The sequence below is a fragment of the Mastacembelus armatus genome, chromosome 1, assembly GCF_900324485.2.
Source record: "Mastacembelus armatus chromosome 1, fMasArm1.2, whole genome shotgun sequence".
Lineage (NCBI taxonomy): Eukaryota > Metazoa > Chordata > Actinopteri > Synbranchiformes > Mastacembelidae > Mastacembelus > Mastacembelus armatus.
This window is the reverse complement of record NC_046633.1, coordinates 24577632-24595834: the sequence shown is the minus strand read 5'-3', so window position 1 is coordinate 24595834 and position 18203 is coordinate 24577632. Positions and strand designations below refer to the sequence as shown.

Here is an 18203-nt window from a genome sequence, read left to right as displayed (position 1 = left end):
ACATATTATTGCTATTGGGCAATAATATAATAATCATTATCAACACAAGAAAAACTTTCACAGCAAAGGTATTACAGTAGGTGTTATCTGTGATATTGTCTCTGTGTGCATGTGTACATGTGTGCAAACAAATGAGCCCACAGCACATCACTGTTGTCTGTTTATTATATGGTGATGTAAGTGCAGTTGCAGATATTTTCTGGGAAACAATCCAGGTCCCGTCAAAGTCTGGGACTGACCAGTCTAGTGTGATGTGTGTGTGTGTGTGTGTGTGCATACATGCACGCAGGCATGAACCTGCTTTTGTGTGTGAGTTAGTGAAATGTTATTAAAAAAAAAAGTGTGTGTACAAGTGTGTGTGTGTGTGTTGGTATTGGTGGTGGAAGGGGAGGAGGAGGGGTGGCGGAGGTTCCTTATCTACAGGCCACAGGCAGCTTTTGAGGCTCTTATCAGCAGCCACCATATTGTACTAGCACATCCTCTTGTCCAGCAGAGAGCGGAAAACTCTCCTTGCAACATGGTTCCCTCTCTCTTCCTCACTCCCTTTCTCTCTCCCACCTCACTCCTTTGCCAGTAGCACAGCTCTTCGACTGGCAACCAACTAGAGTATTGTGTCGTCCTCTTGGCGAAGTGAGCGAGTGATAGACCGGACAGTGAAAAAGGGACAGTGAGAGAGGTGAGAATGATATAGGGGTAGGGAGGATGGCAGAGACCCGCATCATCTGTGCCCACACTTTGAGAGCGCCTTCGTTTAAAGGAGCAACTTCACAACATAAAAACAAACATGTACGACTGGACGGTCTTTGCGTGTCACTTTGACTTTATCTCTTTGTGAATATTTGAGTTTTATTTTTTTTAATTTCTAATTATTGATTCTTATTAAAGGTATTCAGCTGAGTATGAGGGGTGTTTTGACAGACAGTGACGGGCTGCAGTGGAGTGTGAGCGACCCGACGGAGGAGGAGCAGGAGGAGGTAAAACACTGAGGAGATATAACATGTGCGTTCACAGATCACTTGAACTCTGACGGATTTTGGTTGACAGACAGACGAGCCACACTGCATGTCATAATGTGTCTGTGAGTATTCAGATCACTTAAAATGTCTTTGTATTTTTAATGTAGTCTGTGGCACACTGCAGCATGGAGCAACAATTAAAAAAAAATATTAATACAAGTTTCTGTCAGATGGGCCATATGCAGTATATACTTTTTCAAATGCATGTACGTCTGTTAATAATAATTTATGATGGTGATTTACTGGTAAATAAATGAAGGTAGACATTTAATATAAAATCATATATGATTTGATTGTTCTTATTTGCTTTTATTCATTTACAAGTTGTTCTACTAAAAGATAATTTATATTTTTTATATTTTATATTTAGTGTATTATGCATCATAAGGTCATAGCATATACATTAATTGAACTAAAAGAAATATGTAGCTATTGTATATTGGACAAAATCTAGTGCAATGAAATATATAAAGTCAATTTTTATCACCAAAAGGTGATTTTAATTAATAATTGTTACAATTAATACTTATAATGAAGTATTGGTATCATTTATCATTAAATAATTGATACAGCTTATTAATGTGTCTGCTCAATAATGCATTATCAAAATTGCAACAACAGAAACTGTTTTGTTTCTCAGCTACCACACCAACATAATTCAAATTTTGTGCAGCTGGTTATGCTTTCAGCAAAAATGAGCACGTGGTGCTGAATATTAGACACTGAAACCTTCCAGATATTTCACTGTAACACCACTTCTGCATAGCTTCTCTAAAGGTTCTCTGAAAACAAGATATTTATGTGACAATAAATATAAAACTACTGCAAACTACTGCAACTACTGTTAAAACTAAACTACCTGTTTATATCGCCCTATACTATGAAAAACAGAACCAACCAAAAATAAAGTCATGACCACTAGAAAAGACAAAACAGGAACAATTGCGATTGCAAAACCTGAATAATCACAGGGCTTTTAGACTTTGCACAGCAGACAACAAATGTCTGTCCCTACTTTAAGATGCAGAGTAAAACACTTCATTTAAAGTCTCATCAGAGCTGCAGCGTCAACTGAATTCAGACTTTACATCTTAGACCACTGATCACTAGTGCTTATGTGTGTGCATACACACTCAGTTTATTTGCTAGATAAAGCCAAGCTAATGCAGTTTAACACAGAAATTCTGCAATAAATTCTCCATTCTCCTCCTCCATGTTCACTATTCATGTGTGATCATTTTGGAAGCTGTAGTTTGTGCTCTGCATTAGGGAGGTTTTTCTAGGTTATTCTAGCCTCATTGATAGAAATGAGGTGGCCAAAATAATTGAAACGTCTATCAGTGTGACACCGTAACCACAATCTTTCAAAAATTATCACACAGTTGAATTAACAGCTCTTTAAAATATGTTAAAACAAAAACTGAACACTGTCACCTCCATGAAATGGTAATTTGTTGGACTGTTGCATTGCACTGCATTAGTTTTATCTTGGTGTAATTCAACTGCCAGCTCTGTATTTATAGTATTTATATACACTATATATGTATTTGCATGTATTTGTCCTGAGTGATTTTTTTTCTTTTTCTTTTGTTCAATGGAATCTTTGATATCAATCCAATCTTCACCGGTCTGGGACCTTTTCAATGCTTAAAAGGATTTTGACTCACATCCTCAAAACACACACAGACAGACAGACTCATTAAGAGCAGCCACTGGAGAATCATTCAAAACCTAGAATCTGCTCCTCAGGATATTCTGGAACAAAAATACATATATCCCGTTTAAATCGGACCACAAAAACCACCTTGGCTCCACGTTGCAGACAGAGACAATACCACTGAGATTGCCCTTCATTCATGACGGCAATGCACAAAAATAAACGTGTATTTCACCCTTTTGTAATATTTCAGTGAGGGAATGAACAAGGTCCAAGGTCCAATCATACAAATGCTAACAGAGACAGGAATAATGGGGACTAAGTCAAGAGCAAAGCACAGTTGTAGCTCTGTCCAAGAAATATTTGATCTGGACTAACAGAAAACTCTGGCAACAATAAGAGCAGCTGATGGATTTTAGTTTGGCCTTTGGAAAATTAACATTTTTAGTGATGTAGAAAAGCTAAATATTGCTAAATCTGCAGGAAAGTGAAACAAAGGAAGAGGAAATAAAGGGTTATAAGTCAGCTCTATGGGAAACAAACATACACTTGGTTAGAGGAGGCGTAAAGGACAGAAAGTGAGTCTAGCTGCAGGTGGCACACGTGAACATGTTAATGATTCTCACACACGTATAAAGACACACTGACACACCCTCACAACACACACGCCGGGCAGCTGAGAGAGACTTAACCACCACGATGGAGAGGCTGAACCTCACCAGCCCACCTGCCTCACCTCCAGACCTACCTCGCCCCTACTCTACCTCTTCCTCTGCCTCTTCCCCATCCTGTGCCTCCGTGGAGCAGCACAGTCCTCGCCAAAAACAGACTTTAGCACCATCAGATGCTATCAGCAGCCCACACCCTGCTAACAGCCCAGGGCACCAGGATGTCCCGACTGCTGCCTCGATTCAGTCCGCCATCACGACGACGGTTGTTTTAACCAATCACCACAGAGACAGAGCTGCTGCACCTGAGACCATCACAGAGAACAAGGAAGAGCAGGAGGGGAAGCAAGGAGGATCAACAACCACCACTCTGGCTCCTGCTGCTCCTGCCAACGGGTCCCCAACACTTTCCTCTCCACCTCCACTCCTCCCAGCTCCATCCAAGACCTCCCCATGCCCTCTTCCACTACCAACGTCCACGTCATCCTTCCCCTCATCCTCCTCTCCTCTCCCTCCCCACATACCAGTCATTAGCCTCAGCCACAGCAAGCCCCCTCTCCCTCTCTCCAACACCCCTTTAACTGCCCTCCATCCAATTCCCAGCCTCCTACACCGGCCCCATGGGGACCTTTTCCGCAGCCAGCTAACCTGTTTGCCTGTGGCCAGCCCTGGAGGCCCTGGAGGCCCTTCAACTCCCTCCCCAGGGCCCCTGCTGCCTCAGCAGTACCTGCCTGCACACACCTTCTTCACCAGGTGAGATTTGGCTTATTTGGATTTATCTTTGGAAACTTTTTAACCTTGTGACTTTCCATCCATTATCTATACCCGCTTATTCCTTAACCAGGGTCACGGAGATCTGCTGGGTGGAAGGCAGGGGTACACCCTGGACAGGTCACCAGTCCATCACAGGGCCACATAGAGACAAACAACCTCACACACTCACACTCACTCCTATGGGCAATTTAGAGTCACCAGTCAACCTGACATACATGTTTTTGGACTGTGGGAGGAAACCAGAGTACCTGGAGAAAACCCACACAAGCACAGGGAGAACATGCAAACTCCACACAGAAAGGCTGGGTTTGTGAACCCAGGACCTTATTGCTGTGAGGCAACAGTGCTAACCACATCTTGTGACTTTTTAAAATTATTTGCATGAGTCCTTGTGACCCGGTAGATATAAATAGATGAGCAGAGTGATGCTTCCATCTCAGACTATTTTATCTGGATGATGAGGTGCTATCTATTCTGTGACTACAAGAGTGAAATTAATGAAAGCTTTAATTGTGTGTTTACTTTGTTCTTATTTAGCTAATCATCTTCCTACTCCTCATGTTCCTCTGTATTGGTGATGTAGGCAGAAAAAAGCATTATGTGGTAGAGCACAGACCTTGCTGCTGTCCTGACCCCTGGTTGGGAACCACAGCACTGATGGTGTTTCCAGTGTCCACTTGTTGTGAGCGCACAGTGTTTTGTATAAGGTTGATGGCAGATTATCACAGTAGGTCAAATGAAAAAAACAATACCTGCTTATTCACCTCCAGTTCACTAGCAATGCAAACACACATGTGATACTAAACTGAAGAATTCAGGCTTTCTCAGATTATAATAATAATCCTGCAGTCTTCACTTTGCCAGGTTTCTGTTTCATGTGAAACCTCAACTGCTGGGATTTCATGACTTCCCACTGTGATTAATAGCGGCTGCACTGTGTGGTTATGTGTAATTGACAGCAGGATGTGTGCTGTTATATAGGGTCCTCACAGTTCTCATGCTACTCATCAGAACATTACTGAGCATGATGGGTATTAGTGAATGAGTCCACCTAATGCCATAATCCTGAAGACATCACTTTAGAAACTCTACATTCAGTTTTAATCGCAGCTAAATTTAGTTACTGAACTGGCAAATGGCAACAAAACAAAATCTTAAAGTTGTGTTTGGGTTTGACAAGTTGGCAGCTCTTAGTTTACTCTCATGAAGAAAGACATTCATTTGCAGACTCTATCAAAGCCCTCCTACTCTTCGCCTATTCTCTGCTCCAAAAGGGATTTTTCCACACAGTTTCTCCCAGTGTTACAGAAGAACATCGGCTGTGTAGAAAAAAGCAGAACTATCTTCTCAGTGCCTACATCTATGGCTTCCCCATCTGTCATGGAGGTCTGGGAATAAGGTTCCCTCCCTGCTTCTCACCAGTTTGTTTGTTACAGGAAGCATTGATCTATTTCATCACCCTAAAGTAGAATCAGTGAGTAAACCAGGCTTAATGAGTCTGGGCTAAAACTCTGCATGCACACTCAATCAATGCCACCTACATAATCACACCTCAGTTAATGGCTTCCACCATCTCCTGGCTTTCTCCTTTTACTCTCTAAGATTTTTCTCTTAAGGGAAGTGATGTTGGAGCTACCTAATCCATTTGTAGCTGAACCTTATTTTCTATTTTCTGTGAATTTTCACAAATGTTTCCATCTTTTTGCCTCCAGCTCTTACCTGGGTCCCTCGGGAGGAAACTATGACGTCATCAATAACAGCAGGCTAAAGAGAAGACCCTCAACACACTTTGAGATGGAGATCAATGAATGTGAGTTTCTGGGCATCAAAATACAGAATCACACATTGTTATCAGCCACAGCGACTAATAAATGCCTGGATGCATCAAAGAAATTGAACCCATTCCTTGAGAATAAAGGCTAATATTAGTTATTTAAAGAAATGGGATTGAGACACACTCAAATAATGTGTTAGTCCATCTCTCAGCTACTTGTTAGTGCTGTAGCAGAAATATAAAATGCATACTAATTCAGATTCTGTTCACTTACACAGTGTTTGTGTGTGACTTACAGGCCCTCCTCAGAAACTTGCTCGCCGTGTCTTCACCAACAGCCGTGAGCGCTGGCGCCAGCAGAATGTGAACGGGGCTTTTTCTGAGTTGAGAAAACTCATCCCCACACACCCGCCTGACAAGAAACTCAGCAAGAACGAAATCCTCCGTCTGGCTGTGAAGTACATCAACTTCCTGGTCACTCTGCTGAACGACCAGGCCCAGGAAAATCACAGGGACTCAGGTGAGGATGAAGATGAGGCTGAGGATGAGGGTGCCGGAGCTGGGTTGGACAGCAACAAAGTGAACCCTCTTTTTCAGTCCCATGTCAGCCCGCCATCGTCAGCCCATCCTGCCTCAGCAACAGCCCACAGAGACATAGACTCAATCAACTCAGTCATTGCCATGGCTAATTCCCCTGCGACATCCAGTTGCTATGGTGACACGGACAGCGAGGAAAGCTTTGGGGCTAAGACTTCTTTAGTGACTCATGGCATTCTGGGAAAGGTCAAAGGTCAGATAAGGATGGTAGCAGCCACAAATGATGAGCGGTGACACCAAAAGAGAGCGAACAAAGAGCTGCATGGGAGTTTGAATGTCACGCTGACGAACAGGACGGGACACACAAGCGTCACCAGATATCACAAGTGTTTAAGAAGCCTCTGCGGCTTCAGTCAAAATCAACTCTTATTTTGTAGTTTTAACTGTCGCTGTGTGTCTGTGTCTTTTCTAGTGATGTGCTAAAACTGAGCTCTGTGCTTTAGTAAAATAATGACGTGCTCTGGGACAAGTTGGCTCAAACTGTGCCCTCTGGGTTCAGTTTTTCCACCACAAAACAGGATTAATTAGACATTCAAACAATTACAGTGTTTTGGAGTTCCTGCTGTTCTTATTGTCAGAGAAGTAGGGCCGATGGTCCCACCCTGACATTGTGACACACTTCTACCAGACAGAAATAAAATGTGTTTTAGTTTGCTGTTCCTTATTTGACATCCTCTTATTGCGCTCCGAAGACTGCTCCTCGTCAGCACCATTTCTCAACACATCTAAATGTTTTACCGCTCTCAGTTTAAGGAACATTTGTGTCTCCTCAATGTTGATTTCGTAGTAGTCTCAATGCTCTCACTGCTACTGGGTTACAAAAGAGTGAAGGGTGTTGTTTGGAAGCAATTTACCTTTTTCACCCTTAATTTGATTACTCATTTCATGCAGTAGCACATACAGAACTCATGTGTTCATAATGCAACTCAACAAATTTGTCACCGTGTATTATATGGGCTGAGCAGCAAAAGCCAAACTCCATGTTGTTTGCTGCCCACCAGGATGACAGATTAATGGCTGTAGTTTTAAGAAGAGAACCATAAACACAGTGATTAAAAAAAATAATAAAAATAGTGGGTGATGTGACACCCTGAAGCCAGATATATCACTGCTCGCTGACATTACTCCAGCCCTGGAAAAAAGAAGAAAATGTTTCCTTAATTGTTATCCCATGAACTGTTGGCATTTTCCCCAGAAGCAGATTTTTATGGTGGTGGTGGTGGGAGAGTGTTACATATGTATTGTACATGTGTTTTTGTGTTTTGAATACTGTATGTGTGTATGCAGAGCAGATGAGATTTATGTAACTTCCACAATTGTAGGTATGTGGTTGTGTGTAAGGAAAGTGGATGTGGGATGCGGTTAGAGATGGCGTTCAGTATGGGGGGGCTGTAAAAGTAAAAGGTTCATGGGTAAGTTGCAGCTGTGCAATGGAGCTGCTGTCTCTCAAGTGGCCAGGAAACACCTACAGTTAGTGCTATCTCATTGACGGCCAACGAGTTTCCTGGAGGAGGTGGTGGCAGTACGTGTGTGTGTGTGTGTGTGATGGGTGTTTGGACGTGTGGGGTGTTAACCGCTGCATGGAAGAAGGGAGTGGGGGAAAACAGAAAGAGAAAACCGCCACCAGGATGCTCTGGGAACCCCTATACACCCTGTTTCTGGACCACACAACAGGAAGAGCCGCTTTCACAACACCTCTAAGGCTCCTGCCCTCTCTGCTGTGCCAGGCTGCTCTGTCCACTCCCTGCTCCACTCGGAAACCACACAGAGGATTTCAGACTGAAGCAGGACTCACACAAATTAAAGGGGCGCTGTGGTGTTCCACAGTTGCACACATAAGAGTTTTAGAAGAAACACAAATCATTTGGTTTGTTGGTAGGGGGATACACGATGTGTAGAGTAGATGATAATGCAGCACAGCCTCCTGGTGCCATTATGATACCACAGCTGGAAACACCATGGATTTACTGAGCTGTTTAGCTGGATGGACCACAAGTTTACTGTTTTAGTTCAGTCTCACTGCCAGGGAGCTGTTCACCAGCTCAGTAGACAGTCAGCATCAGCTAAACAGCCAGATATACTAAAATAGTAAATTCAATTCAATTCAATTTTATTTGTATAGCGCCAAATCACAATACAAATCATCTCAAGGCACTTTACAAAAACTAAAACTAAAAACCCAACAATTCCCTTATGAGCAAGCACTTGGTGACAGTGGAGAGGAAAAACTCCCCTTAACGGAAGAAAAAACCTCCAGCAGAACCGGGCTCAGTTTGGGCGGCCATCTGCCTCGACCGGTTGGGGTGAGTGGATAGAGCAGAGAGAAAAAGAAAAAAATGAATATAGGACTTGGAGTTATTGCAGCAAAATTTGTTTCATTTGTGCTTTTACTGCTATGAAGTCAATAGAAGAAAAATGGACTAACATGTACTCAAACAGGATTTTTTGTCTAAGTTTATTGATGCAAATTCAGCTACTGGGCATTTGTGCCTTCTATGTTTAGTGAGCAGCTGCACAGGAATGTACTAGCTGCACAGAAATTAGCTCTAGCTCGTAACACACACAGCTTTCTGTTTGAGTGCTTGAACCTCTTCAAATCTTTTCTCTTTTCATTAAGTGAAGCCACACGGATTTTAATTTTTACTCAATTTCAAACTTTTTAATGCATCAACTTCTATGCAGGCAGAGTGAACAGACCTTTTTCACAGCTGACATTTTGACTTGCCATAGTAGGAAAAGCAGAAGTTTTACCAATAGCATAAACAATTATTTTGTTCTCACATGTCACAGGAACTTAGAAAGTGTGAAAGGACCCTGAGAGTAATGTAGCTAAATGGAAACCAGCCATAAGTTTAACTTTATTTCGTTTCATACCACCTCTAATATTTGCTCAGCTTCCCAGCCTACTTGAGCTTATAGCTTTTTTTTGTTAATTTGTGTCATCACTTTGCTTTGTAATCTGATTTACATGCTTAGCTAAGCCATTAGGAGCCCCCTATTACTTTTGAATTAAATCTTAATGTTCACACATTGTTTTTTTCTGTGTGGAGTTTGCATGTTCTCCCTGTGCTTGTGTGGGTTTTCTCCAGGTACTCAGGTTTCCTCCCACAGTCCAAAAACATGTATTTCAAGTTGATAAATTGCCCATAGGAGTGAGTGTGTGTGGTTGTTTGTCTTTGTGTGTCTCTATGTGGCCCTGTGATGGACTGGTGACCTGTCCAGGGTGTACCCCTGCCTTTCACCCAAAGAGAGCTGGGATAGGCTCCAGCAGATCCCCGTGACCCTGGTTAGGAATAAGGGGGTATAGAAAATGGATGGATGGATGTTCACACTTGTTTTAATCAACATTATCTTTTTGGGTTCAGTTGCTGAAAGCAACAAAACATTGTCTGATCAGATCTGCAGTGAGGCTTCAACATAACCTTATGATGATGGTTCAGGCTGCTGGGTGTTAACCAGCTCTCCTTCGTCTGATACAGGAGGACGAGCAGGGTGATGCTGCCTAGCCTGGGACTTAGAGATAATGCCCCCTTCTACACCTCTCCACCCCTAACCCGATGTTGTGCCCCTCTTGTCACCACAGTTAACACCCACATGCACACAGAAAGTGTGACTATTTTACCAGTCACATACAGAATAAACTCGCATGTCTCATGGGAAGTTGTAATGATAGAAAGTGTGCACATACACAATGATGACACAGTTTTTTAATGCAGCACTCTTCGTTGAATGAAGAGTAAAAAAATAGAAAATGCTACAAGGTCATGACTGTAACTTTTTCTTGCAACAAAATGTGTGTTGAGGCTTTTCCATGTGATGTGTTTTAAACGTTTGAAAATAGCACTCAGACAACAAATAATTTTATAGTGAATATTTAAACACAACACTGGAGGATTATGAGGAGAAGATGCTGTGTGACTGTGGTACAGTACAGAATACTTTGATAAAGAGCCTATAAAAATGTAATTCATGCAGCTTGCTTTTAAGACATGGACAGGAAAGTATTCATTGTTTGTTAAGTGTTTGTTTCATAATTGCATTGATTGGGCTTTAATAGAATTTGACACATCTTGAAAACCGTGTGTTTTCAGTTTGCTCTAAGAAATCCACCCAGCCAAGTTTTCTTTTGCAGAAAATCTAGAAATGTATTTTCATTTACGTATTTTCAAATATTAGCAATATTTAATGTAGGTGATCTCCACTGTTTAGACAAAAGCTTTAACCATCCTCCTTCATTAACTCTAAGTAAATAATAGCACAAAATAAAGTTGATAATCCTCTGAAGACGTGATAAATCTGACAGTATTTTCAAAATGACTGAAAGAAGCAATGAAAGGTTTCAAAACTGAAAAGCAAAACACTCAGATAATGTTCATTCACAACAAATAAATGTTCCAAACATTTCTTATACATGATCCATTCAGTCGTTCATTCAGTTTTCAGTGACTTCTCGCCTTGCTTGGCCAGGAAGGCCATGCTGTTATTCACCATTCTCTCTGTATTTCTTGCAGTTTCACCTGCGTTTTCTAACATGTTCTTGTTGCTCAATCTTCGTCTGCCCACTTCAGTCAGCGCAGAACCAGCAGCTGCTCCAACAGCTCCTCCGATGACACCCCCTAAAAACACACCAAGCACCAGACCCAGCAGTGCACCCCCAATGACCACCTGGGGCACCTGTTTAGCAGTAGTCCCAATTTTCTCCCACACTGAACTCTCAGCCACCATTTTGGCCCCTGTTTTGACCCCAGAACCGACCTTCTCCCACACCGGACTCTGTGCCAAATTCTTCGCCCCGGCTCCTATCCCAGCTCCGACACGCAGGGAACTGTCTGCCACTAGTTTGGCCCCTGAACCAACTTTTTCCCACATGGGACTTGCTGCTGCTGCTTTTGCTCCAGACCCCACCAACGCCGAGCCGTCCACCACCACTTGGGGAACTCTGTCTCCCACTAGCTTAGACATATGTCTGACACTAGCTCCCACCTTCTCCCACGCTGAACTATCAATCACCATCTTCTGAATGTTTTGTGCTCCACTGCTGACTGTATCCCATGCTGGACTACTCTGCACCTTCCTTGCTCCCTCACTAACCCACACCGAGCTATCTGCCAGAAGCTGGGGTAGTGTCTTTATATTAGACTCCATTTTCTCCCTGATGGAACTAAGGAGAGAAGGGGACAAGCTTGAAAGTGTAACAGGAGGAAGGCTCTCGATATTCATGCTGCTGACACTCATCTCTGCCTCATCCCTTGTTTTCTCAATCTCATCCTCTCTCACTTCCTCTTCTGCCTCAGCTACAGTCTGCATGTAGGGATAGCTTACCCGCCTCTCTTTGCCCCTTCTCTCCTTTGCTATCTCCAGCTGTCTCTGCCTCACTCGGCTCTCTGCCTCCTGAAAAGCAGGACATGAGTAACACTGTCCTCCAGCCTCCCTCACTGTCTGCTCCACCTTTTCTAGCAGCTCCAAGAGATTCCTCCTCTCCCTCCCATCTCCTGTGTCCATCACATGAAACCGATCCCCACATTTCTCCACAAGCTTCAACAAGTCCCTTCGCTGACCAGTAATGTATGCCTCTATGCTGCTGTCTCCTGACTTTCCGCTAGCCCTCAATCGATCTGCATGAGTGAAGAGAACCAGAGTGTGTTTCTGCACAGCTTCAGGGCCAAAAATTACCTCAAGGGCCCTGAGAGCCTGCAGCTGGTCCTTTGCAGGCTGGTCAAGGGGGACACACATTAGGAAGGTGTGGGGGCCGGGGCTGGACAGAGTGACGCAGGAAGAGAGCTGAGCTCGTACCTCATCTGGAGTGCTCTCTGAATTGAACCAGTCTGGGGTATCCACCACTGCCACCTGCAGGTGAGAGAGGAGAAACATGCAGCAACATAAAAACACAGAAAGATCATCGGAAATCTGCCAGATTGTATTGTTTTAGGAACTCAAACAAAAGGTGTCAGAGGTGTTATTCTATGAGGTCTGGCAGTGGTGGAAAATAAAAACTTTTTGCCTTTTAAAACACTAACCCTTCTTCCTTCAACCAGTGCTTTCTTTTTCTCGCACTCCTGAGTAATCGATGTGAGTCTGTCTGGGTGTGATGCAAACTCCTCCTGCCCCAGGATGCTGTTGCCAGCTGCACTCTTCCCTGCTCCACTCCGCCCGAGTAGCACCAGACGCAGCTCCGGAGAGGATGAAGAGGATGATGAGGGAGAGGAGGATGAGGCGAAGGAGAATTTAGTGGAGGTGATGGATGATGAGGAGGGGGGAGAGGGACGAGTTGACGAGGAGGGGGAGGAGGATGAGGAGAAGACGGGCGAATAAAGAGAAGACGTGGGCGACGCTTCGGGAGATCTCTCTTCAAAGCTGTTGATTCTGTGGTGAACTGAAAACAATTGTGAAATTTGGAAGTTGACACAAATTTCAGATGATGCTTAAAATGAAACTTCATACAAATGAAGTGCGAAGTGAGATACGAGACAGTGAGGTCCTGGGACTTACAAGTAGATATCACTTTTGGAGTTGATTTAACCTCAGAGATTTGTGAGAGTAGAGCTCCATCTGCAGAGGAAAAACAGTATATATGAGTCCTTTTCATTCCAGCTCACATTTTTACATATTGGGATGTAGAACAACACTGGACACAAAAATGGGACCCAGAATTCAGTTCCCTCAGCATTTACCTGTATTTAGTTTGAAGCTGGGCGTCCTCGTCAGCTGACTATCATCCTGCGGCTCTGAATATGACTGTCGCTCTGCTGCTGGAGTTGAATGAAGCCTGTTAGACACTTGACTTACATTCACTCTTTCATCCATCTTCTCTCTCTCTTGTCTTCTTTTCCTCTCCAAGATGATGCTGTAATGGTTTACTCTACGGAAACTGTTCTCTGTTTCTGTGCTTGTGATGTGCGTTGATCCGACCGTCTCTCTTTCCTCTTCCTTTTGAACTCTGTAACTCTCTGTAGGTTCTCGTTTTATTTCTTTCACTTGTTTCTCAAACTCTCTATCTTCAGCTGTTTTCTTGTAGAACACCCCATTTTGCTGCACCATATTGTCGACCTGTAACATAAATGAATGTCTACTATACCCACATTTGAAATTCAATCATCACACTTTACAATTCCTGCAATTAATCACCATAGTTGGATGAATTCCCATGTCAGAATTACAATCTAGTCATGAAGACTCAGACTGGTCTTGACTATAAATGGGTGTGATGGCATGAGTCTACAACAGGGCGTTGCTGGGCAAAACTACAGCATTCATGTTCAACCTTGTCAGACAAAACGCATTATGCAATAAAACGACTTACACTTTTTGACACTGTGAAAAAGCGATCGATGAAATCAGGAAATCCAAGTCATGTTTTTAAAAACACATAAACCAAAATGACCAAATTATAGATAACTACCATGTCATTAAAAATACACACGTGTACCACTGCTACAGTGACACAGTTCTTTTAATTGTTCTCTACGTTCCTACTTTTTCCATCAGCTCACGGATCTGCTCCCTGTCCCGCCGCTGCCGATTATTGATGACATGGTACCTTCCCCCACAGCGATCAATCATCTGTCTCAGGCCTGGGTGTTCTTTCTGCAGGTATTCCTGTGGAGGACATTTAAGGCTTTTTCTTTGAAGGTTCTGTACATAATTTCTACTTGTAATGCATAAAATGATTTATTATTATTTGTACAAATCCTTAATAATATCAATATGTAAAATCTATCAAGATATAGTAGCACACTGAAAATAAAAGGCTAGGACCTGATATTTATTATAACGCACAGACCTTATGTTTTTTAAGTGGTACTGTGCACTAGTTTTTCAGGGACTGGATTGTAAAACACTATGGAGGCCAGATGAATATCTCCAATACCTCTGCTGTTCTTCCCATCAAGTAGTCCCCACAGGTCAGCAGGACCAGGGTGTGGTCTAGCACTTCCCCCCCAAACACCTCCTCCAGCTCTGTAGGGACACGGCCCTCCATCTGGGATTACCAAAGAAAGAAGCGGATCAAAGAGACAAATTCATTATAGTTACAAAATTCATTGCCAACTCATGTTTGATATTCTCAACAGACTTGACGGAAATAATTCAATTTGCATTCTTCCTTCATGGATGGATCCAGAAGAAGAGCATCAGTCCAAAGAGTTAGTTTAGTTAGTCAGTGATTTCACCGGGTGAGATAAAAAAACATCACTGTCATAACAAGTTAAACACAACTAGAAGTCACTAAAACCAACCTCTGTGAACTGATTAACAGGCACCAGGAGCAAAATACCATGGGGACCTGGTGACACCAGTGTCATTGCTTGCTCTGTCTCCTTTCTAACACTGTCCTCCATCTTGCCCCCCTTCCAGTACCATCTCGGCGCCTCCACCAGGGTCACGTTCCTGCCCTCAGAAAAACCCTTTCTCAGCTGGCAGCTCCTTGAGGCACTGGGAGAAACTGGGGAGAGCTGCCCTAGGATAGTATCTGCCGATGACGTCTTTCCACATCCAATGTTCCCCAGAAGAACCAGCCTCAGATCTTGCGGCGAGGACCTGTAGTGACTCCTTAAGTGTTCACTCATAACTGAAAAGAGAGAAATAAATAGTTCAAATGCGCTAGCTGGATGTAACCGAGTGCCAAAGATCACTGGTATTATTTGGTAGGAAGCCACACAAACTAAGGGCATGTTGTTAAAGTGTATTATCTTGATGACTGTAGTATGAATTGAATGGGCAGGCTGGGAGTTTAATCATCTGCTGTATGGAAATAACGAATAATAAACTAAACACATGAAGTTTGTGATGACATTGATGCCTATTTTGTGTTTTTGTGCGTGTCTTTTTTTGGCCCTAGTATGGATGCGTCCAATTTTTAGTTTCTTCTTCTTTATACTCCAACTTCTTATCAGCAGTGCAGGAGATAACAGGAACAAAAACCACTGATACCCTGTTACGTATAAATGCTTTCATTTCATTGGAACCTTTTTTAACTGTGCATCCTTTTTCCTTACTTGGTGTGCATGATACTCCACACCCTGCTAGTCCTGTTCAACAACATTCTGCCTGTATTTTTACATTTGAAGCAATATGCAAACACAAAACACATCCACACAAATTAGGGACTGAACATATGGAAAGATCACTATGACACCACATATACAGTATCATAAACACTGCATACATTTAGCACTAAAGAAAAACAATAACTATCATTAAACTAACACAAAGTAAAACTGGTCTTTTGAAAGCTGCAACACTGACCACCACTCACTCATACCTACACAGAGGTGGTTTGAATACACCACAGTGCACATGACATATTTAAGTGAATTGGTAATTTGCTATAGTTTACTACTAACATAAAATTTGAGCTTGAAGTAATTAGTTTAAGTCAATACAGTATTTAATTATAATGACTCACCTTTATGAGGTCTGTGAAGCTGTGATCATATAGTGTCTCTGAATGCTCAGTTCACTTGGCACCGACTTACGTCTCTCCTCTGAACAACTTGCTCACTTGTCCGTTCCCAGGTGACTACTAAAAGCTGGATCTACAGGTGAAGCTTGCAGTCCCAGAAATCCACCTCTCTCACCCCTCCCAATTTTAAACACATGCACAGATGAAAACACTTGTGACTATTTTTTTACATGCATAACAGGTTTCTTTGTTTGCTGGCTGCAAGCCAGCATTGCCAAGCATTGCAAGCTGGGGCGTAGCACACATATCTCAGGGCTCTAGTGAATCATTCTACCGAAGTTTTATCTGCCACTCCCACGAAATGACATACCCAATAGATGTCTGTCAAATTAGTTGTCCTTTCTGATCTCTATTAAGTTAAGTCTACTTACTCACAAAATATGTCTCATATGCTGCAGTTGTTGTCAGGAAGCAGGACCGAGTGCATGCCCCACATAGATCTTAGACTTTTTCTTAGACAACATGAAAGTTGAATTTACGCTGCTTGGTTAGTGTCAACAGGATGAGAATTTAAAACAGTTCCTACAGGAATCATCCTACATTGCGTTATGAAACCCAAGCTTCAGTCCTACTGAAACTGTCAGTTTAGATTAACAGCTGTTATAGACAGATAATAGATCTCATTATAAGCCTGTCTCATAGTGGCATTTCATAGGTAACAAATTACATACCAATGTCAGGTCAATTACTCATTATAAAATGGATCATGATATATCTCTCTAAAGTAAATTTTAAGGTTGTCATGAATTAAATGCCCAAAGCCTGAGGTCATGATAAAATATGAGCTGCCATCTAGAATAAAAAAAATAAATTAGTGGTATAGTTTATCAGTGAAATGCACATGAATAAATGTATAAAACTTTCCACCACACATTGGTAAAGTGACAATCACACATTTAGACTAGAAAATTGCATTTCCTGCAGAAAATGCGTGTGAATGCTGAAAGCTGAATGAAGCTGCCCAACAATGCTGAAAATGGCTGAAATGCATTGCTGAATAAGCTGAAGGCTGAAATGCAATGCTGAAGAATCCTGGAAGCTGAAATGTAACACAGGAGTTGAATGCTCAACTTGTTTAGCTAAAAAACTATTCAACATTGCTGGAAAGGGTGGATGACATGATGAAGGAGAAATAAATTGGCTTTCAATTGCTAAAGAAAGACAATTTACACTAACATGCAAGAAGACAGTGTAGTGAAGGAATTTTGTAGTAGGATTGAAGAGAAGGAAGAACTGAAGGAATTAAATATAAATTAAAGAAAGAAAAAGGGAATAATGAAACAGCAAAAAAGTGAAATTGTAGAAAGACTATATAGTGTAGTTTTAAAACCAATAAATACTGCTGAAAAATGCAGAAGGTAAATGATGTGTAACCAAAGCAAGTATTTGAAGGAAGGTTTTCTTATAGAGAAAGAAGAAAAGATGGAAGGAGAGACTGAAAAAAGGGAAGACCTGAAGGAATGAAAGTAGGTTGAGTAAGGAATAAACTTATGTGCACTGGTCAAAAGGCTGAAAGGGAAAATGTGCTGGAAAAGAGCAAATATTAGCATTTCTTAGCTTTTATTTTTAAATTATGTTATAAAAAGGCTTTTATTTTGAAAAGTCAGCATGGTGCCGGAGACTCGTGACCCTGACTTAACTTTAATTTTGAACATTTCTTGTACTTTGCATCACTACAGTAACTTTATATACATAACTGTAGACTTTTATTGTGAAAGTCTGACCATGTCCCCCTGAAGACATGCCTGACAATTAAAATGGCTTCAGTTGGTGCCTAAAGCTGTATGCCAATCACAAAAGTCTATTTTAAGGTCATATTGCAGTTTCATGGCTTTTATATTGAAAGAATGCTATAAAATGGCTTTTATTTTGAAAGGACAAATTGCTGCAGCAGACTAGTGGGACCTTATATTAGAATCTGTACTTTATTTTGAATATTCCTTATACTTTACAAAACCATGATATCTTTGTATAAATAACTGTAAACCTTTATTGTGAAAGTCTGAACATGACCTGTTGGGAGCAGACATCATGGCTGACATTTAAAATGGCCTCAGTTGTTGCCTGAAGCTGTATGCCAATAGCCAATGTCCAATGGGACAATGAGACGACACCATGGCTGATATTTAAAACAGCCACAGAGTCATTTGCTCTAAATAGCTGAGAATGGTCCCCATGTGTAACAGCAGTGGACATTAGGCAGCCAGTCAGTCTAATAACCAACCACAGACAGCTTTGATCTCTGCTATTGGCTTTT

General features: G+C 42.0%; 2 protein-coding genes across 6 annotated transcripts; one reads left to right on the top strand and one right to left on the bottom strand.

Annotated features, from left to right (window-relative positions):
• Positions 1-480: 480 nt before the first annotated feature.
• lyl1 (LYL1 basic helix-loop-helix family member) lies at positions 481-7150 on the top strand. 4 transcript variants are annotated; one of them, XM_026303624.1, is made up of 5 exons: positions 481-676; positions 886-974; positions 2671-4094; positions 5828-5925; positions 6188-7150. In XM_026303624.1, exons 3-5 carry the CDS (start codon positions 3373-3375, stop codon positions 6718-6720), a joined length of 1353 nt encoding a protein of 450 aa, XP_026159409.1. In that variant the 5' UTR covers positions 481-676; positions 886-974; positions 2671-3372; the 3' UTR covers positions 6721-7150. The 4 variants fall into 4 exon arrangements, with proteins under 4 accessions (XP_026159409.1, XP_026159407.1, XP_026159408.1 ...); XM_026303622.1 differs by having other exon boundaries at positions 886-1078; XM_026303623.1 differs by having other exon boundaries at positions 481-786.
• Positions 7151-10342: 3192 nt separating this feature from the next.
• Positions 10343-16966, bottom strand: LOC113127816 (uncharacterized). Of its 2 annotated transcripts, XM_026302657.1 has the most exons (8): positions 15890-16966; positions 14721-15052; positions 14354-14464; positions 13960-14082; positions 13158-13533; positions 12976-13035; positions 12504-12859; positions 10343-12333 (listed from the first exon to the last, which is right to left on the bottom strand). In XM_026302657.1, the coding sequence occupies exons 2-8, from the start codon at positions 15048-15050 to the stop codon at positions 10915-10917; spliced, it is 2775 nt and encodes a 924-aa protein (XP_026158442.1). In that variant the 5' UTR covers positions 15051-15052; positions 15890-16966; the 3' UTR covers positions 10343-10914. The 2 variants fall into 2 exon arrangements, with proteins under 2 accessions (XP_026158442.1, XP_026158441.1); XM_026302656.1 differs by lacking the exon at positions 15890-16966 and having other exon boundaries at positions 14721-15766.
• Between the last annotated feature and the right edge of the window lie 1237 nt (positions 16967-18203).

Bases quoted from the DNA above. Each gene is read 5' to 3' on its own strand.
- lyl1 (XM_026303624.1), top strand. From the start codon at position 3,373: ATGGAGAGGCTGAACCTCACCAGCCCACCTGCCTCACCTCCAGACCTA. The intron at 4,095-5,827 runs GTGAGATTTGGC...TTTTGCCTCCAG, and splicing joins GCACACACCTTCTTCACCAG to CTCTTACCTGGGTCCCTCGG. The intron at 5,926-6,187 runs GTGAGTTTCTGG...TGTGACTTACAG, and splicing joins TGAGATGGAGATCAATGAAT to GCCCTCCTCAGAAACTTGCT.
- LOC113127816 (XM_026302656.1), bottom strand. From the start codon at position 15,155: ATGCCCTTAGTTTGTGTGGCTTCCTACCAAATAATACCAGTGATCTTT. The intron at 13,534-13,959 runs GTAGGAACGTAG...TTTATGTTACAG, and splicing joins TCCGTGAGCTGATGGAAAAA to GTCGACAATATGGTGCAGCA. The intron at 13,036-13,157 runs GTAAATGCTGAG...TTTCCTCTGCAG, and splicing joins CAGCTTCAAACTAAATACAG to ATGGAGCTCTACTCTCACAA.